Source organism: Lathyrus oleraceus, chromosome 2 (genome assembly GCF_024323335.1).
Source record: "Lathyrus oleraceus cultivar Zhongwan6 chromosome 2, CAAS_Psat_ZW6_1.0, whole genome shotgun sequence".
NCBI lineage: Eukaryota > Viridiplantae > Streptophyta > Magnoliopsida > Fabales > Fabaceae > Lathyrus > Lathyrus oleraceus.
In genome coordinates, this window is record NC_066580.1 from 149,841,799 (window position 1) to 149,866,425 (window position 24,627).

The 24,627-nt window shown below is 39.9% G+C and overlaps 2 protein-coding genes across 2 annotated transcripts; one reads left to right on the forward strand and one right to left on the reverse strand.

Moving 5' to 3' along the window:
- Positions 1–846: 846 nt before the first annotated feature.
- On the reverse strand, positions 847–1,686 carry LOC127122352 (uncharacterized). The gene is made up of 2 exons (XM_051052700.1): positions 1,468–1,686; positions 847–1,365 (listed from the first exon to the last, which is right to left on the reverse strand). The coding sequence occupies exons 1-2, from the start codon at positions 1,684–1,686 to the stop codon at positions 847–849; spliced, it is 738 nt and encodes a 245-aa protein (XP_050908657.1).
- Positions 1,687–20,339: 18,653 nt separating this feature from the next.
- On the forward strand, positions 20,340–24,106 carry LOC127118605 (NAC domain-containing protein 91). Its single transcript, XM_051048828.1, has 5 exons — positions 20,340–20,752; positions 21,342–21,619; positions 22,158–22,466; positions 22,608–22,877; positions 23,056–24,106. Exons 1-5 carry the CDS (start codon positions 20,542–20,544, stop codon positions 23,926–23,928), a joined length of 1,941 nt encoding a protein of 646 aa, XP_050904785.1. The 5' UTR covers positions 20,340–20,541; the 3' UTR covers positions 23,929–24,106.
- Positions 24,107–24,627: the final 521 nt, after the last annotated feature.

The window sequence follows — 24,627 nt, forward strand, 5'->3', positions numbered from 1 at the left end:
ATAATGGAAGCTTGAATAATGACTCTGTCCCGAGGACTCCAATTCTTGTCACAAATATCCATAATACTTAAAATGTTAGACATAATAGAAAGCTTTATCACATTGAAAAACCAGTGTCAGATGTGTAAAGCAAAATGACAGAAAAAAAGACACTTTGATGATTCCTGATGAGAGTTACAAAGGTTGCACATCGAAGGGACGTAATAATCATGCAACAAGAGATTATCATCAATTGGAAATCGATTATGAAAAAGCCTCCAAACAATGAAAGCCTTGGAAGGGGGAATATCATGATCCCAAATATGTTTGACCCATAAAAGAAGCAAAGTGATTTCAGACTTGAAGATGTAGGCATCTTTCAGAGTCAGATCACCAGAGCTAGAGTGCATCCAAACTCTGATATCTATAATGCTATCCAAAGGGATAGTAACCTAGTCTGCAATAAAAAACAAATTAGGAATCTTGTTGTTTATATTAATAGGAAAATTCCAAGAACCATTATGTAAGAAATCAGGAACTAGAATGTTTGTGTTGATATCATAATGGTCTTGAATGAGATTCACAAGGGGATGACCACACTAAGAATCAAGCCAAAAGTTTGTGTTGCAACCATTACCCAAAACAATTATTGTGTTTGAAGTAACACAACTCATCTCACTTTTAATACTGCTCCAAATAGAAGAAGCAATGTAGTTAGGAATGCCTTCTCTAAGTACTCTGGATCTTAACAAGAGGGCCCTATTTTTAGAAGAGCTCAAAAGATCCTAGCACAATTTCATGTTGGAAGTTTCATTGAGGATAGATAAAGATATAAGACCTATAAGAAAAGTTAAGAAGAGAACCCTTTCACTTAGTTAACTTAGATTTAACTTTGTCAAGGATATGTCTAAGATGCATAGGTTTACATTTACCCTTAAAGATATGAACATCCAAATAAGAAAAGGTAATGTGCCCTATCTTAAACCCCAACTGATTAGCAATATGGTGCATCCTAGCCTCAGTAATAGAATCAACAAAGATGTGAGATTTTTGAGGAATCACCATTTGACCTACATAAATAACATATCTAGAGAACAAGTTAATGAGAGAAGCTATGGTGACTTTATCACCTCTACAGAACACCATGACATCATCAGCAAACAAGTAGTGGGATGGCAGTTCAAAAACTTTAGGGCCAAGGATAAGCTTGATTTTGTTCTGAATGACTAGATTGATTAAGCTCTTGTTAAGGACTTCTTCAGCAATGCAAAAAAGGAGAGGAGATATGGGATCACCCTGTCTCACTCCTATGCCACACTCAAAGAACCCATGAAGCTTTCCATTGAAAGAAACTGAAATCTTAGAAGAATTGAGGATGGTACAAATCTAGTTATTGAAAATATCATTGAAACCAAATTGCTTAAGAACATGCATTAGGAACAACCCGTTAATAGAATCAAAAGCCTTTTTAATGTCCACTTTTATAACCATATTACCACCATAGGATTTATTGTGCATCAAGTTAACAACTTTAGAAGTAAGCCCAATACAATCCTTGATGCATCTTTCTTGAACAGAACCTTTCTGCTCCTTGGAAATGATTGTTGACATAATGGGAGAAAGTCTATCTGCAATAACCTTAGAGATGACTTTAAACTTAAAGTTAACTAAAGCTATAGGTCTAAAAAATCTCAATATAATCAACATTAGATATTTTAGGAAGGATAATCAAAGTGTTAGCATTATAATTAGGCATAATCCAAGAAGAGATGAAAAATTATTTAACCGTCTCAATGACATCCTGATGAATAATATCCTAGTAGTGCAGAAAGAAGAAGGCTCAAAAACCATCAGGCCCAGTGTCGCAACCTGAAAAATACAGTGCGCGAAAAAAACAACCGGCGAAAGAAAAAGACAGAAGAGTCGCCACCGTGCGTTATTCATCCCAAAGGAGGGAAAGGAAACGCTCGAAGTAAACCTGAAAAAGGAAAGGACAAGACGGGGTCTTGCAACCAAATCTTGGGTTCGGGAGTCGGTTATGCGAAGGGAAGGTATTAGCACCCCTACACATCCGTAGTACTCTACGGGATCCACTTTTGTGGTTTTTGTCTAAAGGGTGTGGGTTTACCTAATGTGTTTATTTACTAAAAAGGTTAAGAGAAATGATTCGCGCGGATGTCGCGTCCACTGCATACGTATCTCATCTGAATATGAGAATCAGAGTCTTCGTAGCTCGGCTGACCTATGGGTTGGGGGATGTGTGCTCGCTAAGACATCACGTCTTATGCCTACGTATCTCATATGGAATGAGAATCAGAGCAAGCCGTAGTTCGGCTAACTACGGGGTTGTGGATTGGGTTTTGGACGAACGACGTCACTACGCAATCTACCGGATGCTCGACCTTTGGAGACTTACTCGCATGTAGTAGAAGGAGTAAACGTGTTGCTTTGGGTTTTAGGGTTTGGGATGCTCGAGGGCAAACAGGCAGTCCTTGACGAAGGAACCGCGCTACATGTGGGGATATGAATACAAAATACAAAACATGTATCTCAAAGTAAAATGCCACCAAGGGGCTCAAACATTGCCTCCTATCGAGGTCTTCCAGCTAAGAAAGCGATAAAGTACGAGAGAAGGAAAAAATTACCACACGGATAAAGATCCAAAGTTACAGCAATTAAAGGATTAGCAACCCTGAGATCTCTCCAGCTGATGAGAGAGATTGATTAAGATTGAATGGTACGGCCGGATCTGCAAAGTAATACTAGGGTTTGTGTGAGGCGGAGTGAACTTCTCAGGGCTGCCTGAAGGTCGCTGCAGAGTAGTTCCTAGGTTTCCTTCTCTCAAAATCTTTCTCCAGTGAATCTCCCAGTGTAACTCCCAGTGTGTTTTCCTCTACTGAAACTTCAGTATTTATAGACTGATTTTCGTGGGTAGTGGGCTCAAATGAGGAAGACCCAAGTCCAAAAAAAATTTGTTATATTTTATTTATTTATTTAATTAATTTTATTTATTTATTTATTTTTAACTTTTTCTTTTCTTTTTTTCGTTTTTTTTTTCGTTTTTTTCGTTTTATTTTTTTTTTCGTTTTTTTTTTTAAGTTTCTTGGATCTAATTCTGATTGACATGATGAAATGCAATGTATCTAATGTTAAATGACCTAAAAATGAATGCATGCATGAGGTGTAAAGCGTATGCTTCCAGGAAAAATGAAGGGTAAATTTTGGGGTATTACAGCTGCCCCTATTCAATCAACTGGAGACCCGGAAAGAAGATGGCAGTTGCTTTCGTACTTTCGAGGTATCAAGGGATTGAATACAATAAAAGCCCAAAAATTTGCACTGAAGTGAAGTGAAGTAACAATGCCTATCAGAATCGGCAAAGAGGTGGCCTTGAAAGAAGAATCCGTCTGGTACGGTGAGAGTCAGTCTGAATATCGAAAAAGAATGTTAAACTGGATACCAAAATAAATGGTAACACAGAAATAACCATGGCCTGAATGCCGCTCATCAGTCTGAATACTGGAAAGGACTTCGATCTGAACATCGGAAAATTGGCCTGAATGCCACAAGTCGCATCGACCTGAACGTCGGAAACTTCTTCGATCTGAACATCGGAAAGACTTGGCCTGAATGCCACTTCGATCTGAATATCGGGAAAACTGGCATGAATGCCACTTCGATCTGAATATCGGAACACTGGCCTGAATGCCACTTCGATCTGAATATCGGAAATTGGCCTGAACGCCACTTCGATCTGAATATCGGAAATTGGCCTGAACGCCACTTCGATCTGAATATCGGAAATTGGTCTGAACGCCATTTCGATCTGAATATCGAAAAACTGGCCTGAACGCCACTTCGGTCTGGATATCGGAAAACTGGCCTGAATGCCATTTCGGTCTGGATACGGAAAAACTGGTCTGAATGCCACTTCGGTCTGGATACCAGAAAACTGGCCTGAACGCCACTTCGGTCTGAATACCGGAAACTTCATGCCTGTCAGCATCGGCAGAAATATGGAAAGATAATAGAGGCGGCGCATGGGCCAATGACACTTGATGGGGATAACTAAGGTGGGTCATGAACAATCTTCAGTCTGAGTACTGGAGACAACTTCTAGCTTATCACTTGGGATACCGAGAATGTTTTATGCTTACATGCGTATGTTTGAATCTTTCAATGGCGTAATGCTCCATGAAAATGGAAATGCTACGCGATTTGGAAGGATGCAATGCAATATGATTCTACATGCAGGGATGCGAAATGCTGGGTAGAATGCCAAGCTTAGGCAAGGGGATCTACTGGGGAAATGATCACCATCCTCCTGGATCCTGGCAAGGCTGCTGGAGATGCACAGCGTAAAGAAATATGTGGGGAAATGACCCGCCACACGGTGTTCTAGCAATGACGAAGTGCCGAGATTCTGACTGGGGAGAGAACGACACTGAAAACCTACTGTTGGGGAAAGCGATAATGGTTCTGGAAACCACGATCAGCGAGAGATGACTCAGCAGGGGAAGCAAACACTGATACGGTACCGAGGTTCTGCTTCAATGGAAAGAAACCATGGATCTGGCATTGGGATTATCGATCTGGCCTCGAACTCTAAGGAGCAGCCACTTCTGCTGGGAAGATACAGTCTGGCACTGTCAACTCCGCTGGGGGTATACAATCTGGCACTGTCAACTCTACTGAGGAGTGTATATTCTGAAACAACTGCTTGGGGAAGTACGGTGGTGAGAAACTGCTAGGGATTGAAGAATCCAACGCTCTGATCAGCTCTACAGGGATAAGACACCGAATTCGTCTGTTGGTGACTTCATTGGGGAAGATATTCACGGTCATCTGCAGGGGATTTTAAGGAAATGACCCGAGGGTATCTGTTCTGAATAGACGATCCAAAGCACTTAAAATTTACAACAATTTTAAATGTTTATTGAGCATGTACCTGTAAAGCCCTTATGTGTCATGATGCAATGTTTATCAAAAATTCGGATGTCATTTTTGCAAACAAAACAGTAAAATGAAAATGAAAACAGAGATATACTGAATAACATGATTTTATTGATTGAATGGCCTCTGAATAGGCATTTACATCAGGAAGCAATCCCTGGAAAAAGGTAATCGCACAAAAGATAAAAACAGAAATTAATCTAATGGCAATGTGAAATGGATTTCTATTGGGTTCCAATTCTGCTATGACTTGCCCGTCTTCAAGATCCTCCAAATGATCAGCCTTCTGAAAAGGTGATTGGACTGTTTCCTACCTTTCGAAAATTTCCAGTCATCGACATGAGATGAGATTCAGAACTAACTCAGAACGCAGTCATTCGCTTAATCCCTAACTTTTGCCTGGATCGCCCTTTTCGGGTTTTCAATCCACCGGGATACCCATTTTTGCCTAAGTTGCCTTTTCAGGTTTTCAACTTACCGGGTGTACGATCTTTTCATTTTTAATCCCTAATTTTTGCCCGAACCTTTTCATTTTCTTGGTTCGTCGGGATGCCCATTTTTGCCTGGACTATTCTTTTTACTGTCCAGCGGGTCTATTTTATGCGAAGTATTTTTTAACTGCGTCTGAGTTCATAGGGGAAGTGAAGTTTTCACCATCCATAGTTGCAAGCATTAAAGCCCCACCATCAAAAACCTTGGTGACAATATACGGTCCATCATAGTTAGGAGTCCACTTGCCCCTGTGATTTGTCTGAGGAGGGAGGATCCTTTTCAACACTAAATCTCCGACTTGGAAACAACGAGGACGCACTTTCTGATCAAAGGCTCTCTTCATCCAACTCTGATACAACTGCCCATGACAAATGGCTGCCATTCGCTTCTCTTCGATAAGACTCAACTCATTGAACCTTGTCCGAATCCATTCGGCTTCGTATAACTTGACATCCAACAAGACTCTTAGAGAAGGAATCTCCACTTCAACAGGTAGGACTGCTTCCATACCATACACCAGGGAGTAAGGGGTTGCTCCTCATGTCAATCTCTATACGTGACGACCATCTTCTGCACAATCTTCTTTATGTTCTTATTTGCCGCCTCAACAGCGCCGTTCATCTTAGGGCGGTAAGGGGAAGAATTGTGATGCTGAATGTTGAAGTTCTGACACAACTCCTTCATCATTTTATTGTTGAGATTAGAACCATTATCAGTAATGATTCTTTCGGGAATCCCATAGCGACAAATGATTTCTTTCTTGATGAAACGGGCAACCACATGTCTGGTGACATTCGCGAACGACGCTGCTTTGACCCACTTGGTGAAATAGTCGATGGCAACAAGGATGAAGCGATGCCCATTGGAAGCAGTCGGCTCAATCTTTCCAATCATGGCAATGCCCCACATAGCAAACGGCCACGGCGAAGTCATCACATTCAGAGGATTTGGCGGCACATGCACCTTATCAGCATAAATCTGGCATTTATGACACTTCCGAGCATATTTGAAGCAATCTGATTCCATGGTCATCCAATAATAACCCGCTCTCAACAATTTCTTAGCCATTGCATGTCCGCCGGCATGAGTACCGAAGGAACCTTCGTGAACTTCCTGCATTAACATGTCCGCCTCGTGTCTGTCCACGCATCTGAGCAAAACCATGTCGAAGTTCCTCTTATACAGCACATCGTCTTTGTTCAAGAAGAAACTGCCTGCCAATCTTCTCAAAGTCTTTCTGTCGTTGTTGGATACCCCTGCAGGGTACTCTTGATTCTTCAGAAAGCACTTGATATCGTGATACCAAGGCTTGTCATCGACTACCAGTTCAGCAGCAAACACATATGCGGCCCTGTCAAGGCGCATCACATCGATCCTGGGAGCATGGTTCCAACGAATTACCTTAATCATGGAGGATAGAGTAGCAAGTGCGTCTGCCATCTGGTTCTCATCACGAGGTATATGATACAATTTTACTATTGTGAAGAAAGTCAACAGTCTTCTCGTGTAATCTCTGTAGGGGACCAGAGTGGGCTGGAGAGTATTCCAATCACCATTCACTTGATTGATCACCAGAGCTGAATCTCCGAAGATGTCCAGAGTCTTGATTCTCAGATCAATGGCTTGCTCAATACCCAAGATACAGGCCTCGTATTCAGCTTCATTATTTGTGCACACAAAAGTCAAACGAGCGGTGAAAGGCATGTGGGCACCTTTTGGAGTAGTAATGACAGCGCCAATTCCACTTCCTCTAGCATTGACAGCCCCATCAAACAACAAAGTCCACTTTTCGTTTGGATCAGGTCCCTCCTCAACAACTGGGTCTTCACAGTCTTTCATCTTGAGGAACATGATGTCTTCATCAGGGAATTCAAACTTCATCGGCTCATAATCATCAATCGGCTGCTCGGCAAGGTAGTCTGACAGAATACTACCTTTGATGGCCTTCTGTGACGTGTACTGAATATCATACTCTGTTAAAATCATTTGCCAACAAGCGACCCTTCCGGTGAGAGCTGGCTATGTATTTCATTAGATCCATCTTAGAAATCAACAAGGTAGTATGGTTCAACATATACTGCCTCAGTCGGCGAGCAGCCCAGGCCAAAGCACAGCAAGTTTTCTCAAGCTGTGAATATTTGATTTCACAGTCGGTAAACTTTTTGCTAAGGTAGTATATGGCATGCTCTTTTCGACCAGACTCGTCATGCTGTCCCAATACACACCCCATCGAGTTCTCAGTCACTGATAGGTACATTATCAGAGGTCTCCCAGGAACTGGAGGTATAAGGATCGGAGGTTTCTGTAGATACTCTTTTATCTTCTCGAAAGCCCTTTGACAATCTTCATTCCACCTGATAGCCTGATCTTTCTTCAGCAATTTGAAAATTGGCTCACACGTGGTTGTTAGGTGAGAGATGAACCTTGCAATGTAGTTCAACCTCCCTAAGAAACTACGGACTTGCTTCTCTGTTCTTGGCTCTGGCATTTCCTGTATCGCTTTTACTTTGTCGGGATCCACCTCAATCCCTTTTCCGCTAACGATAAAACCCAACAATTTTCCCGATCTCACCCCGAAAGTGCACTTGTTCGGGTTAAGTCTCAGTTTGAATTTCCTCAAACGCTCAAACAGTTTCTGCAAATTTACCAAATGTTCTTCTTCTGTCTGAGATTTGGCAATCATATCATCCACATAAACCTCGATTTCATGATGAATCATATCATGGAACAGAGTTACCATAGCTCGTTGATATGTTGCTCCGGCATTTTTCAGACCAAACGACATTACCTTGTAGCAGAAGGTGCCCCATGGGGTTATGAAAGTTGTATTTTCCATGTCTTCTGGTGCCATCTTGATTTGGTTATAGCCAGAAAAGCCATCCATGAAGGAGAATACCGAGAACTGAGTTGTATTATCCACCAAAACGTCGATGCGAGGTAATGGGAAATCATCTTTAGGGCTAGCTCTGTTCAGATCCCGGTAGTCGACACACATCTGTACCTTTCCATCCTTCTTAGGTACTGGGACGATGTTTGCAACCCATGGCGGATAATTGGTGACTGCTAGAAACCCTGGATCCAACTGCTTTTGCACTTCTTCCTTTATCTTGACAGCCATCTCTGGTCTTGTTCTTCTGAGCTTCTGCTTGACCGAAGGACAACCTTCTTTGAGAGGCAAGCGGTGTACCACGATGTCTGTGTCCAGCCCAGGCATGTCCTGATAAGACCAGGTGAAGATGTCAACGTATTCTTGCAGCAATTCAATCAACCCTTTCTTCACATTGTCTTCTAAAGTAGCCCCTATCTTGATTTCTCTCTTGGCGTCCTCGGTGCCGAGATTAATCACTTCAACAGACTCTTGATGCGGTTGAGTAACCCCTTCCTCTTGTTTTAATAACCTGGTAAGCTCTTCAGGGAGTTCATAGTCTTCATCACCCTCTTCTTCAGCTTGAAAGATTGGATTTTCAAAGTCGAAACGAGCCATAGCAGAACCGTTATCAATAGGATCCGGTGATGTGCATCTGCATGAGTGATGGTATGTGCTTATGAGTGTGAAAAAAAGAGTGGAAACTAAACAAAACATTGCCATTTTTTATTTTGAAAAACTGCAAAAATAGAAAGACAGGGAACGAAATATTTGAATGCAAAAATACGTCCTTTATTTATGATAAAAATGCAAGTGTCACATAGACGGGCCCTACAATGAGTCATTACGCCCTGGGCGGAACGTAAGACTTGGATATGCATGAATAAACAAAGAAAATTACTCTTCAAGAAGAGTGACTTGGATAATCTCTTCAGAAGACCAATTGTTGATGACTTCACCCGGGATCCTCGGACGCACCCAGTTGTCGATGTCATAATCACTATCCCCACCCTCTTCATTGATTGCTGATACCTGGCCATACTGAATGATGCCAGCACTGGAGAAAGTGATAGGCCCCTGAAGTGTTGAGGTTGTAGAAGTCAGAGCTGGCTAGTACCCAATCCCGAACTTATCTTCTTTCACTGGTAATTCCAACAGACGCCCCCAACCGGGAGCAACACCTGAATCCACCACGGCTCGTGCCTGCTTAAAGAATGAGATAGAGGCACCCGCTTTAACCTCTTTCACAGACTCTTGGACAGACAAATCTTCAACCTGGAGGATACCTTTGTCGAGCAAGGCCTGGATACCCTGCTGTAGCTTCAAACAACCTCCACTCTGAGTGGCACAATCCAAACAATCCTTCCCACAACCGGGGAAAACATCGGCCTTCAGCAAGCATCCTTTGATATCCAACAATGGAGTCTTCAACTTCAGCACATCTTTGACGGATCTGGCTTCCCCTTCCATCATATTAACGTTCGCACCACCATGCTGGGGCATGGGATTGTTAACGACATTCGGACCCGGTGCAAGGTCGATGGCCTTTGAATCTATGAGGTCTTGAACTACGTGCTTAAAAGCTTTGCAGTTCTCAATATTGTGGCCAGGTGCCCCAGAGTGGAAGCTACACCTAGCGTTGGCGTCGTAACCCACCGGAAGTCTACCAACAGGAGGAGCCAGAGTGCGCAATTACACAAGTTGTAGTTGTTGAAGACTAGAAAGCAACTGAGCGTACGACATTGGAAGGGTGTCGAAACACCGGTCCATCATCCTTTGCCTCTGTTGATAAGCGGGTCTGTTACCCGGTTGCTGCTGCTGTTGATACTGAGCTGGTTGACGTTATGATTGTTGTTGTTGTAGTGGCGCTGCAGCTGGAATGGTCACAGCCGCAACATACGGTTGCTGATGATAATTCTGAAAATTATTCCTCCGGTTATCCCTGTTCTGATAAGAAGATATGGCATTTGCATCCCCTTCTCTCCTCTTATGTCCCTGAATGAACGACTTCTTCACCCCTGATGAGGATCCACCTCCACTCTGACTCTTATAGGTCTTTAGGTAATTCTCCACCCTTTCTCCAGTAGAGACCACATCAGCAAAGTTGGAAGCATTGCACCCCACCAGACGCTCCAGATAAGTTCCAGGCAGCGTATTCATGAACATGTTGGCCATTTCCTTTTCCAACATAGGAGGCTGAACACGGGAAGCTGTATCCCTCCAGCGTTGAGCGTATTCCCTGAAGCACTCATTGCTTTTAAGAGACAGATTCTGAAGTTGAGTTCTGTCCGGAGCCATGTCTGCATTATACTGATACTGCTTCACGAAAGCCTCTGCCAAATCCCTCCAGCAACGGATGTGGGCTCTGTCCAGCCTCATATACCATTCCAAGGATGCCCCAGCTAGGCTATCCTGGAAGAAGTACATAAGTAGCTTCTCGTCATCAGAGTATGCAAACATTTTACGGAAATAGGCTTGCACGTGAGTTTTGGGGCAAGAGCTGCCATGGTATTTGTCAAATATCGGGACCTTGAATTTCGGTGGCACTCTCACACCTGGGACCAGCCCCAAGTCAGCAACATCTACTCCCAGAAGATTCTGTCCTTCCACTGCTTTCAACCTCTCTTCCAATCTTCTAAACATGGGGTCCATGCCAAAGTCTTCCTGAAGCAAGGGGAACTGATCATCCTGACCATCCTGAATGGGTTGTTGATCTAGGTTGACATGCGGGATCGGGATAGGCCCCGGTCCATTGGGACCATTAGCCTCTCCAGCTGGAGGATCAGCCAACGTCTCCGGTTGAGTAATAGGGGGATCCCTCTGCATCATCAATCTAAGCTCCTGCTGTCCTTGAGCCACCCCTTGAACCAAGTCCATGAATTGATTCATGCGAATCTTCATCTCGGCGAGCTCTGCTTGTAGGCTCTCCATCGCTCTCTGTTGATTCCTTCGGGTACCGTATCGGTGAATGCCCGAGTCAGCTATCCTGCTAGTGGGACACCAAACAATATGAGAACACTGCAGCGGTACCTGTTATGCAAGATATGACAATGAATATGTAAATGCAATGCCATGTTTATCAAATCCAAAAGGTATTCTACCCCCTTGATTCCAGTCTCACATCAGGCGAATAGTGCAAGAAGAAGACTGAGTCATGGATAAACTTCTGAGATCAAGATGCAACAAAGGGAAACCAACATACAAATGAGTTCCAGGAAAGGGGCCTTAGCCAAAAGTACATCAAAAGAGGATCCCCACAACAAGCCTGTGGATTATCACTACACAGCAACAAAACAAAAAGTAAAGGGAGGAACATAAACCAGAGATCAGCCTCCTGTATACAACCCATAAGGACTGCTCCTCACTTCATCCAGTAATGCCACCGTGTCGGGATGATCTGGAGATTCTGTCAAATGCCGGATAAGCAGATTCCTCTTGTGAATGATCCCATCCAGTTCGTTGATGTGCTCTCTGTAGTAATTCCCATCATCTTCTCCGAATACCTCTTCAAGTCTGGATTTCTTCAAACCTGCCAACACCTTGAGTTCTTCAATCTGTCCTCGAGCCTCATGGAGTTGATCTGTGATGTAGCCATTAGTAGAACGGGCGCACAGAAGCTCATTGTTTTTCCCCTTCAGCAAAGTCGTCAATTTCTCTATCTGACCAGTCAGTTCGGCTACTGTCTCCTCCTCCTTTGCCTTCCGAGAAGTTGAAAATGCATCCCATTGCTCCTGCCACCCAGCTAATTTACCATGAGCATCTACTAACTGCTGCTTGACTCGCCTCAACTCAGAACTGGATGATCTCAAGGCTTCGTCTGTCTTCCTGAAGAAGTCCGCCTCCATAGCAAATCTCCTCTCTGCTTCCTTTTGCACTCTGACGGCTTCCCTTTTCTGATATTCTGCCTCATGGAATTGATGCATACAGTCTTGCAACTTCTCGCTTAACTCTGAGTTCTCGGCTTGAAGTCCTTCCATGGCACTCTTCAACTTGTCGTACTCCTCTCGGCTCACCATTGTTGACTGCTCAGGAGTAGGTGGATACAAAGGTTCTTCAATAGGGAACGGCATACCAAACTCTTCGACTCTTCCTTGAAGCCATTCTTCATACCGAGGGTAAGTTCTACAATCTCCTTTTCCAAGGACGGTTCTTCCTCTCTTGATCACCTTGAGCCAGGCCTCAGCTGCCTTACGGGATACCGTCAAATCAGGCGAAGAATGGAAAAACAGAGATTCTTCCACATCCTTTTCCAAAGGCGGAGTTCTTAAAGCATATCCAAACTGTCTAACTGCTAGAGAAGGATTATAGTTGATTCCTCCTCTTCTTCCTACCAACGGAACATTTGGGAAGTTCCCACAACTATGAATAATATCTGCCCGAAGCAAGCTCCGGTCGGACCACCAAGGAATATCTTCAGCTCTCAACCCCATCAATCTCTTCGACCAACTCAATGAGTCCTTGACATTAACGAACACTCCTGATTTGGGTAGGTGAGAACTGAACCACCTATAAAACAAAGGCACACAACAATTCAACAATCCCCCTTTTCTATTCTTATTTCTGTGGTGCACTGAATGAAAGAAATCTCCTAGCAAGGTCGGTACTGGATTTCTCAACACGAAGAGGCGTATTGCGTCCATGTCCACAAATTTGGCGACATTAGGGAACAAGACAATCCCATACACGCAAAGAGCCAACACAACATTGAAACCCCTCTGGTTACCGTCTTCCAGCTTCTTCTTTGCTTCTCCCAGTAAGAAACTCAGATGAAAACCACTAACTTCTCCCTTCTGACATATATTAGCCTTCCAGACTGATTCCCCCAAATATGTGGTTGAAGCAACCATGCTGAGATCGGGCAGAAACTCAGAACTGTAGAATAACAACTGTGACTTGATAGGAACTCTGAGAAAACTGGCAATCTCCTCCAGAGTAGGGACCAAAATATAATCCGGGAAAGTGAAACACCTCAATGGAGGGTCATAGAACTGTAGCAGTGTGAATAGGGCGTCATGTTGATCTTTGGAAAGAACCGTGACGAAACTTAGAATCAGACCGTAATCCTCTCGGAATCCTTCTAGAGAACCAGGATCCATTAACTGCATCAACTGTTGGATGGGCTCTAGACAGACCACCGGAAACTTGTAGGCGACAAGTCTCTTTCTGCCAATATCCATCTTAAGAGAACCAGAAAAACTCTGAATGGAATCAAGAAGAAGATGTAAACCCCCTTGAAATGGATAAACATGTGTTAAATGATATGAATGCAAATGATGTGATGATGTGAATGCAATGCAGTGGCATGTCAATCAGGGTTGCTGTATCTGCTTGAACATCTGTCGGGTTACACTGTCTGAAGAGAAAACCACTGAGGAATATAATACAAGATCAAAGCTCTGCTCCAGAAAACCGGGTTGGTTGGAGGTTAAGGTTTCCTGAATTTAGCCCGCCCCTCACTGGTAGGTTCTAAGAACAGAAGTTCGTCAACTTCAGCCCTTCAGTCGCGAATAATACGTTTACCACTGAAGGTTTGGCATTATTACGGGATAAAAGACCTCCACTGACTCCCCTCAACAGGACATCCTAAAGCAAGTTCCCAGTCTCGGGGTCCTCGGATTGATCAGCGAGAATGCGCCCACCAGAGCTAACATAATCACGTCTCGGAGGAGAGGCCTCGACTGAGTTCTCGGGAAATGGTCACCAGAGTCGACGATTTCTAAAGGAACATCATGTCGTTACGGAACATCTGTAGGACATAATATATCCAAGAGAAACCTCATCTAGGTGTGGTTCTTCACGAACGACTTAACGTAGCAACATGCCACGCAAGCCTCATGATCATCCACTCTAAAACCTGTGTGTACACTCAAGCCTGGGTAATGGGCTTATCTCTCGTAGAACATCTCATCCCAACGAACAAACAACAGCTCCAACAGATACAGCAGATGAATGCAAGCAAGTAAGTAAATAAATGTACAAAAGCATGAACACCCAATAAATAAGAAATCACACGAGCTAGGAGGGACTCGCTTAGGGAAGATGGACCAGCAAGAGGTCAACTTCTCATGTTCCCCAGCAGAGTCGCCAGCTGTCGCGACCTGAAAAATACAGTGCGCGAAAAAAACAACCGGCGAAAGAAAAAGACAGAAGAGTCGCCACAGTGCGTTATTCATCCCAAAGGAGGGAAAGGAAACGCTCGAAGTAAACCTGAAAAAGGAAAGGACAAGACGGGGTCTTGCAACCAAATCTTGGGTTCGGGAGTCGGTTATGCGAAGGGAAGGTATTAGCACCCCTACACATCCGTAGTACTCTACGGGATCCACTTTTGTGGTTTTTGTCTAAAGGGTGTGGGTTTACCTAATGTGTTTATTTACTAAAAAGGTTAAGAGAAATGACTCGCGCGGATGTCGCGTCCACTGCATACGTATCTCATCTGAATATGAGAATCAGAGTCTTCGTAGCTCGGCTGACCTATGGGTTGGGGGATGTGTGCTCGCTAAGACATCACGTCTTATGCCTACGTATCTCATCTGGAATGAGAATCAGAGCAAGCCGTAGTTCGGCTAACTACGGGGTTGTGGATTGGGTTTTGGACGAACGACGTCACTACGCAATCTACCGGATGCTCGACCTTTGGAGACTTACTCGCCTGTAGTAGAAGGAGTAAACGTGTTGCTTTGGATTTTAGGGTTTGGGATGCTCGAGGGCAAACAGGCAGTCCTTGACGAAGGAACCGTGCTACATGTGGGGATATGAATACAAAACACAAAACATGTATCTCAAAGTAAAATGCCACCAAGGGGCTCAAACATTGCCTCCTATCGAGGTCTTCCAGCTAAGAAAGCGATAAAGTACGAGAGAAGGAAAAAATTACCACACGGATAAAGATCCGAAATTACAGCAATTAAAGGATTAGCAACCCTGAGATCTCTCCAGCTGATGAGAGAGATTGATTAAGATTGAATGGTACGGCCGGATCTGCAAAGTAATACTAGGGTTTGTGTGAGGCGGAGTGAACTTCTCAAGGCTGCCTGAAGGTCGCTGCAGAGTAGTTCCTAGGTTTCCTTCTCTCAAAATCTTTCTCCAGTGAATCTCCCAGTGTAACTCCCAGTGTGTTTTCCTCTACTGAAACTTCAGTATTTATAGACTGATTTTCGTGGGTAGTGGGCTCAAATGAGGAAGACCCAAGTCCAAAAAAAATTTGTTATATTTTATTTATTTATTTAATTAATTTTATTTATTAATTTATTTTTAACTTTTTTTTTCTTCGTTTTTTTCGTTTTTTTTTTTTTTTTTTTTTTTAAGTTTCTTGGATCTAATTCTGATTGACATGATGAAATGCAATGTATCTAATGTTAAATGATCTAAAAATGAATGCATGCATGAGGTGTAAAGCGTATGCTTCCAGGAAAAATGAAGGGTAAATTTTGGGGTATTACACCCAGGAGCTCCATCTATGTTCATATTGAAAACCACATCATTGATTTCAAGGTCAGTAGGGATCTTTGTGAGCATTTGATTATCTTCCTGACTAATGAGATTGGGAATACTATCCTTGATGAGTTCCAAATCTATATATGTTCCACATGAGAAGAGAATAATTCTTGAAATGATGAACCACATGAGAATTAAGGGTCTCTTGATCAGAACCAAGATTTCCATCAATGCTAAAAACTGAGATATTCTTAGTAGAACTCTTTATCTTAGCATTCCTGTGAAAATATTTTGTGTTTCTATCACCCCCCAAATGCCATTTGACTTTAGTCGTTACTTTATAAAATAAATGTTCCTTATGAAAAGCATCCTAAAGGTTATTCATGCAAACCTTTTCCTCAGCCCTGAGAGTCTCAGAGTAACCATTAGCTTGGATCTTGACCTGCGCCATGTTCAACTTCTCTTCGGTATCACCAACTAATTGGTGGACATTAGCAAAAGTTTATTTGTTCCAGATCTTTAATTGTTTTTGAGCACCTTGAGCTTTTCATAAAGGATAAACATAGGGCAACCTGAAGCTTTCAAATTCTAAGAGGATTTGATAACATTTAAGAAAAGAGGATGAGCGGTCCATATTTGTTGAAATTAAAATTGACTAGCATTAGAAACAAATGAATTATTGAAATTAAGCATCAAGGGAATGTGGTCATATCTTACTTTAATTAGAGTGCATCAAGAATTTTGAGAGATGAGTCATTCCATGTTGCATATTACTTTATCCAGTCTCTTGAGAGTGCTAGGTCTACCAACTGTACTATTATAGCAAGTGTAATAAGCTCCAACAGTGGGCAAATGCAGCAACTCATTCTAATTGGACCAATCTTGAAATTCTCGAATAGGGAGTTTAGCAGGGGAGAAGTCTCCAAGATGCTCGTGAGCACCAATGACCATATTAAAGTCACCTAAGATACTCCAAGGGATTTTGTGATTCAAGATAATAGAAGTGAAAGCAATGTGCTGCTCACTAATAGATAAGATAACATGATCGAAGTAACATTTGTAAAAACACCATAAATTAGAAATGTTGTTGGGCATTTCACTAACAAAGATAAGGTTCAAACCAAGATTAGAAAACCAATTTTGGAGGAAGTTTTCATAACTCATCCAAGGTTAAAAAATAAAAATAAAACCATGTTTGTTTTCAGTGATCAATCTTCTAAGAGCCAATTTAGTGGGGTTATTGGACAAACCCTCAAATTCCAATAAAGACAAATTATCTCAAAGTAACAGTTTGGCCAATCTTAGATTGAGTGATGTATCTGCTAGCTAACTTAACTTTTTCCTTCTTATTCTTACCTCTGATCAATGTGAATCAGGAGGTTCAATTGGGGATTCTTCCAATTCAGAAGGATCCCTATCTCCCTGATTGTGATTTTCTGCCAAAGCCTTTTAAGAATCATGGAGAAATTTATGATTTTTGTTGATCTTGTCGATAAGATAATTTTAAATAGAATCACTATCATCTTTAATGATTTGTGTTGCACCCATAAATTCCTTATCCAACGAGATATCGTCGGATTCCAACGGTTCTTCTTCAGTAACTTCATGAAGAGCTGAAAATTTGTTTTTTAAATTGGAGACTTCACAACACCACTCGCTTCAGCTTGATGTTTTGATCAAAATGCCTTTGCGAAATCAAGTTCAAATCAAAATTTTCGAAGGCAGTGATAAGACCATTTCCATTAATATGGACAAATTTAAAGTTGCCAACATTTGTTGTTGAATCCTTTACCAAATCATGTGTGTCTTTTGTATTATCTTTTAAAACCGGGACATAATTTTTTTTCTTGGTTGCAGAAGCATTGTCATTTTTGTTGATCATTTTCCAAGAATCCATAGAGTGACCTACAATTTTGCAAGCAAAACAAAAAAGAGGAAAACTTTTGTATTCGATATCAACAAAGAATGCAAACCATTGTCTATCCACCAAAACATTGAAGATCAGAGGTGCATCGAGATCAACATCAACAAGGACTCGAGCGAAATGTTTAAAAGGTCGGTCAAACATTCATTTGGAAGCAGAAAAATCAGTGCAAATTGGGGTTCCCACGCTACTCGCAATCACAAAAAAAAGGTTAGGACACCAATACTCCCGAGCCAGACTAAACAGACAAATCCAAACTTGGGAATTAGATGATCTCTGAAGATTATGGTTGAAGTCTTTAGACCATGGGAAAAGCTTAAGAGTACGCGAAGAAAGATTCTAGCCACCGTTGGACATAACCCTCTTCGCATCTTCGAGGGAGGAGAAAGAAAGCTCATATAAACCTTTTTACGAGTGACGTTATCCTCCAATGACCAAGGTTATTCCATAAAGGAGAATTTTGTTTCTCAAAGCCACAACTGTCATCGGAGTTTCCCCTTTGGGACAAATAACCCGACCGTGGAGGTTGTGTTTGCATGGCTGAGGTAAACGGTCCCCGCTAAATATTCCTCCTCACGAATTGATATGACTAAACGGTCCCATTTGTAGCATGGTTGAGGTAATTGAGATGTTGGGATTTGACAAACGTTAGAGTTTACATTAAGAGCTTTAACAAAAAGAATTTGGATTGTGGGTTGTGGATTGATGATCGAAGTTAATGTCTTTTGCAATTGAGCAGAAGAAGAAGTTTGAGGAAAGAGAAGATGAACTTCCACGGTGGGAATCAAAGAAGAAGAAGAAGTTGCGTTAGGTCAACAATACTTCTAAAATCGTCACATATTTTCTACCTTAGATATTAAGAATGGAATTGAGTTATATTTTTTAAGTAGTCAATACTCATATATGTTTTAGTTTTTAGTTTAAGGCCAATTAATTTTTTTATTTAATTTAAAATAAAATAAAAATTAATTAAAAATTTATGTTAAATATAATCTAGACTGACCGAATAATCGTAGCTCGTAAAGGATTAGACCTGACCAACTAAATTTAACCTATTTAAATATCATACTTTTAGGCCCGACCCGTTAAAAGCTCGAACCTGTCAAGGGTCGACCCTAGTCCGTTTTGCCACCTTTAGTTGATAACCATAATCAATTAAAGACAATAGTCCACAACCCACCGAAAAAATTACATATTACCAATAAATGATATATGTCTTCAATTACGCCACAATTTACCACACATCTATGATCATTCATGACACAAATCTACCGCCTAGCCAAATTATCCTTCGTCACAATACGATTCAAAAACAAATAAAAAAACCCTTAAACGACACCATTTTCAAATGTTATATTTCTTCTTAAATATTAAAAATTACTTTAATTTTACATGGACCAGTAAAACATTAAACACAATGATTTATAGAGGGCTTACCATGGTTGCAGTATTGGGCTCCAAATTTAGGGGGCCATTTTTTATTTATTTACAAAGGAAATAGATTTCACATCTATTGTTTTAAAAATAGGTGCAAAATCATAATTGGTTTTTAAGAATTTATGATTTTATATCGATTGTTTAAAAAATAGGTGTAAAATTGTTTTTCTTTAAATTGTTTTTTCCAAAATTGTTTTAAAATTATATTTTTTTAATTTTATATCATAATTTTAATTTTTTATTTATTTTAAATTTAGATCTATTTTTTAAATTAGATCCGGACATCCGACTAATTGGACCGACCATAGTTTATAAAACAATTACTAGAGTAATATTTTTTTCAACCATTCTAAAAAATTACATTTGTTAAGGAAATTTAAACACTTCACGCCGTGTGAATGTGTGAATCTCGCATACTCAATTTTATATATATATATTTTACGCCGCGTAAATCACGTGTATTTAATAAATCTTTTTAGATTATTTATTAAATATTTTATGCCGTGTGAATCACGTGTATTAAATTTAATACATTTTATTAAATTATTTAACTATATTTTTATATAAAATATATGATTAAGAAAATTATTTCAGTTTATTAATTCTAAAATGACTATGATATATATACATCTTTTAGTTAATTAATTAAGTAATTGTAATTATAAAAAATTGTCATGGACAATTAATCTGTCTTTTATTTTATCATTTTAATGTCATTTGCTCTTACATTCACACATGCAATATAAAATAACTAGCAATTGTTTTTGATTTTTTAAAATATATTTTAAAATTGCAAAAATTATAAAAGAATTTAATTAAAAAATATATATATATTTTTAATTTTAATTTTACAAATAATAGTGATGAATTGATAGTATAATTTACATCAACGTTATTATTGTAAAAAAGTTTAGTATAAAAGTAATTTTTACATGTACTTTAAAAATGTGTTAAGTTACATTTATTTTAGAATTTTTTGAGTTGTACAATTAAATTGTATAATATTTGTATTATCAATAAAATCCACGTAATAGTCTACGCTTCTATAATTGCGGACATTTTATTTTTGACATCATAATATCATTTCTATCTTTAGCCTTAGAAAGAAAAAGTGGGTTTTATTTTTATTTTTTATTCAGTGTCCGAATAAAATTCTTTTATACTACTAATAATATATCTATTGAGTTCTATTTATAATAATGTAATAAAGTGCATATAGTTTTAATTTTTGCTGTATAAAACATGACTTACCCAGTATATCCTCTATCTTGTTTTTAACACAATCACTTTTTCTCAGCAACTTCTACTCATTTTTTAATCTATATATAAACCAGAAACAAAGAAAAATTCAACAGCATTCAAAAATCCCTAAAATCTTTTTCACTATACAAAAGCTGAATTTCCCTTTTTCTCTCTTTCACTTTCCCTTTCACTTTTCATCGTCACGCTCCGTACAATGGGTGCTGTCGTCGAGTATTTACCGCCGCCGCACGAGGAGGAGATGGCGGTACTGTCTCTTAACAAACTGCCGTTGGGTTTCCGGTTCCGTCCTACCGACGAGGAGCTCGTTGATTACTACCTTAGGCTTAAGATCAACGGGAACGGTGATGAAGTTTGGGTTATCCGTGAGATTGATGTTTGTAAATGGGAGCCTTGGGATTTGCCTGGTAAAATTGATTTTTCTCTGCTTTTGTTTATTGAACTGGGTTTATTGTTTTCAAGATTTGGAGTAGTTTGATTTGGAGAAATAATTATAGTCAACGGCATTTTGATTTTGTGATCACTTGTGTTTGATATGTAAATTAAGAAGTGTTTTCATTTCTAATCAGTGATTGTAGTTTAATTTTGTTTTTGTTTACTATTTCTGTGTATTTCAGCATGCTGAATGAGTTTTTGTATGAAAATATTGGGGGAAATTAATTTGACTGTTAAGATGTGGTTGTGATATTTGTTTTGATCTATGTAGCATCCACACCTCTGATTATGTTTAATTTTTTTTTTAAACTATTACTCGTGCCGGCGTTGGGGTGGTGTTCGGAGTGGCTGTGCTTCATAGATTTTGATGGTTTTGTTGGTGATGAAGTTTGTGGGGGGTTTTGTTGTAGATTTAACTTTTGTGAAAATTGGGGGAAATTAGTTCTGAATGTTTAGATCATGTGGTTATGTTATGGTATTTGATATGATGATTTTGTTTTTGTTGACTGAAAATTTCTTGATTTTGTTGATGATGGGTTTATGGGTTTTCCTTTGTTGTAGATTTATCTGTAGTGAGGAACAAGGATCTGGAGTGGTTCTTCTTCTGTCCGCAGGATCGTAAGTATCCAAATGGGAATAGGTTGAACCGAGCGACGGAGCATGGTTATTGGAAGGCAACGGGTAAGGATAGGATGATTAAGTCTGGACCGACGTTGATTGGAATGAAGAAGACTCTTGTTTTCTATGCCGGTCGTGCTCCCAAGGGGCAGAGGACCCATTGGGTTATGCATGAGTATAGGCCTATCTTGAAGGAGCTTGATGGTACTAACCCTGGACAGGTCTACTTTCACCTTCTCTTTGATATTATTTTGTGTTCACTTTTCATCATTTTTAACTAAGGCGTTTTAACTTTTAACATCAGTCATTTAAAATGTGTAGATTTTTCTTTTCTCACTGATGAATATAATATGTTAAGCTGTTTTTTTATCTCCATGTCTGATGAATGATGATTTTTGTTTCTTCTTAGTACTCGGTTCATGAGTGTCATAGAGTGATCATTTTACATAGCTTAGTTTTAATGACTAATTTGAAGTATCTGTTGCTGACTTTGAGTCAATGATGTTGGCTGTTGTATCTACATCGCATCAAATTGACTATATACACAGTTGTTTTGATTCTAAATCTAAATGTTATTGTGTTCCATTATTTGTTTCAACTCAATGCACTACATTACATCTAGCACAACTTCTCATAACCTTTATCTTGTTCTAGTTAATGTAAAGCTACTGCAATTTATGAAAAATTAAACAAATAGATGTTGATGATAATAATTATATGTCGCTAACTTTTCAACTTGGTTGATTTGACTTATGCCAGAACCCATACGTCCTCTGTCGCTTGTTTAAGAAGCAGGATGAGAGTCTCAATAATTCAAACTGTGGTGAAGTCGAGCAGACTGCCTCAACTCCCATGACTGCCAATTACTCTCCAGAAGAAATACAGTCTGATCCAAATCTGGTTCCTGTAACTTCCTCACAGGCTACAGAGGATGATAAGCACCTACCAGATATCCCTGAGAACTCTGAGGAAGCAATATCCAATGTTATAACGCCATCTGATTGCTATAGCGATGCATGTAATGCTGCTGATGCACAGTATCAAATTGTAGAAGTACCGGCTGCAGAGGTTAGTCGGGCTAACTGTAACTGATTTTTAATCTATTATTTTGTTCCTTTCCTTTTATGTTTTATTTGTATGATCCCTTTATTAATTTGGAGTCTCTGAATTTGTTGATTTCGTAACCCTACTTGATGTTAACTACTTCAGGAGGACCCACTGTTGAACTTTGGCATATTTGATGAGCCACTATTGGAGCCATTGGATGATAAATTATTCTCCCCAGTCCATGCACATTTTCCACCAGACTTTTACCATCAAGCCAACAATGAATTATTTCAATATGGTACAAATAAGACTGATGTTTCAGACTTTTTCAACTCAGCTGTTAATTGGGACGATCTATGTGATTCAATCTATCTTGAAGATGAGAACAATGGACCATGCAGTGTGTCAGATGTGGAAATGGCCAATATGACGGTTAGTAGCAGTTCTGATCCTTCTAATTCTAACCCTTTTCCTGTTAATGTTCTTAAGCTGTATGCCCTCTCTAAATGACACCTGAAAAAAAAAAACTTTAATGTATATATAAGTATGAGTATGTTAAGCTCGGTTTGCTTATGCCATATATTAATGTTAATCTGATTGTATGCTGCAGCATCTGCAAGCATCACATGCTTATCCCGAGGGGGCTATTCTGCAAAATAGCGATGTAGGATCGTTTCAGAACAATTCACAGATGACATTTTCAACCGATTTTAGTATGGGCCAAATACCCTCTGTGACCAATAGCTATAACCAATCAGGGAATTTGGACGCCGTTGTCCATGGAGACAACACTGGAATCCGGATAAGGACTCGACAAGGACAAAATGAACAGCCAAACATGAACCCAGTGATGCAAGCACAAGGTAGTGCCCCAAGGAGAATACGATTGGGAGGGTTTGTGACACATTCCCATGGTTCTGAGGAGACGACGCATTCCCTTGGTTCTGAGGAGACGACGCATTCCCTTGGTTCTGGGGAGATGACAAAAGATGAGAGTTGTACACCAGAATATGAGCAATCAAGGAATTTGGATCCTGTTGTCAATGGGGACACTGGTATCAGGATAAGATCTCGACAAGGAAGAAATGAACAGCCAAACATGAATCCAGTGATGCAAGCACAAGGTAGTGCACCAAGGAGAATACGTTTGGGAGGATTTGTGACACATTCCCTTGATTCCGAGGAGACAACAAAAGGTGAGAGCTGTGCACCCGAAAACCATAACTCAAAAACCATCATTGCCAGCGAATCATCTATTTCGCAGGAGAGAGAAGCATCAGAAAACCTTGCTACTGTTGCGAGTATTTCCGACACTAACGATGTAGATGAACCAGAGAAGACGTCTCCGACAGCTGACACATCAAAGCCATCCTCGAATCGTTCAACGTGGTTTTCTGTTCTTGCAGTATCTGCAGGTGTACTGGTCTCATCAGTATTGCTTTTGAATATTTGGGGATATCTTAGATTTGAAACTGCTTATTAGCCGATAATTCCTTTGTGTAGAATTTGCCTCATTGTATTTTCTTGTGTGGCAGTTAAGGAAGTGTGTAGGGTCGGCTTTTCCTATATTTGTCCATAAGAACGGTTATATAATATATACTTAGTGTGCACTTGTCACCGCAGTAGTAGTAGCAAAATTAATACAATTATTGATGCTCTTATCCTTTGACTCATTCTACTTATTTTGGATTTGACTTATTCAACTTATTTTGGATGTGAAAATTAGCATTGCTTTAATACTCTTTCGTTGTCACTGCTTTCAGAACCGACAACAAGCTTCATAGCAACAATAAATTGTTTTTAGTAACGAGGTTAATGTAGTTGGTGCTGGCGTTATTTGTTTTAAGTTGGTAAATGAGCTACTAATGTAATTAGGTGGAAATAGTGATGATTGATCCAAAGGACTTTAATAGGAATGTTGTTCTTAGTAGGGGTGTTTAATAAACTAATTTAAATTAAAACTTTAAATTGATTAAAAAACATTGAAATTTGAAAAAATTGTATATTATTAATTGTGTTAGAAATGTCATTTTGTAAAAAAAATTTAAATTAATTTTTTAAAATTGATACAAATCAAACTAAATTGTGTAGATATTTTTATACTTATTTATTTATTTATATTTTTTTTATTTTATTATTAGATAATTTTTAGTTTGATGCAAATCAAACCATCAAACTAAAC

Excerpts from the sequence above, each read along its gene's own strand:
- LOC127122352 (XM_051052700.1), bottom strand. The coding sequence starts at position 1,686 with ATGTTGATTATATTGAGATTTTTTAGACCTATAGCTTTAGTTAACTTT. Across the intron at positions 1,366-1,467 it reads AATCCTATGGTGGTAATATG|ATTTGTACCATCCTCAATTC; the intron begins GTTATAAAAGTG and ends TTCAATAACTAG.
- LOC127118605 (XM_051048828.1), top strand. The coding sequence starts at position 20,542 with ATGGGTGCTGTCGTCGAGTATTTACCGCCGCCGCACGAGGAGGAGATG. Across the intron at positions 21,620-22,157 it reads ATGGTACTAACCCTGGACAG|AACCCATACGTCCTCTGTCG; the intron begins GTCTACTTTCAC and ends GACTTATGCCAG. Across the intron at positions 22,878-23,055 it reads TGGAAATGGCCAATATGACG|CATCTGCAAGCATCACATGC; the intron begins GTTAGTAGCAGT and ends TGTATGCTGCAG.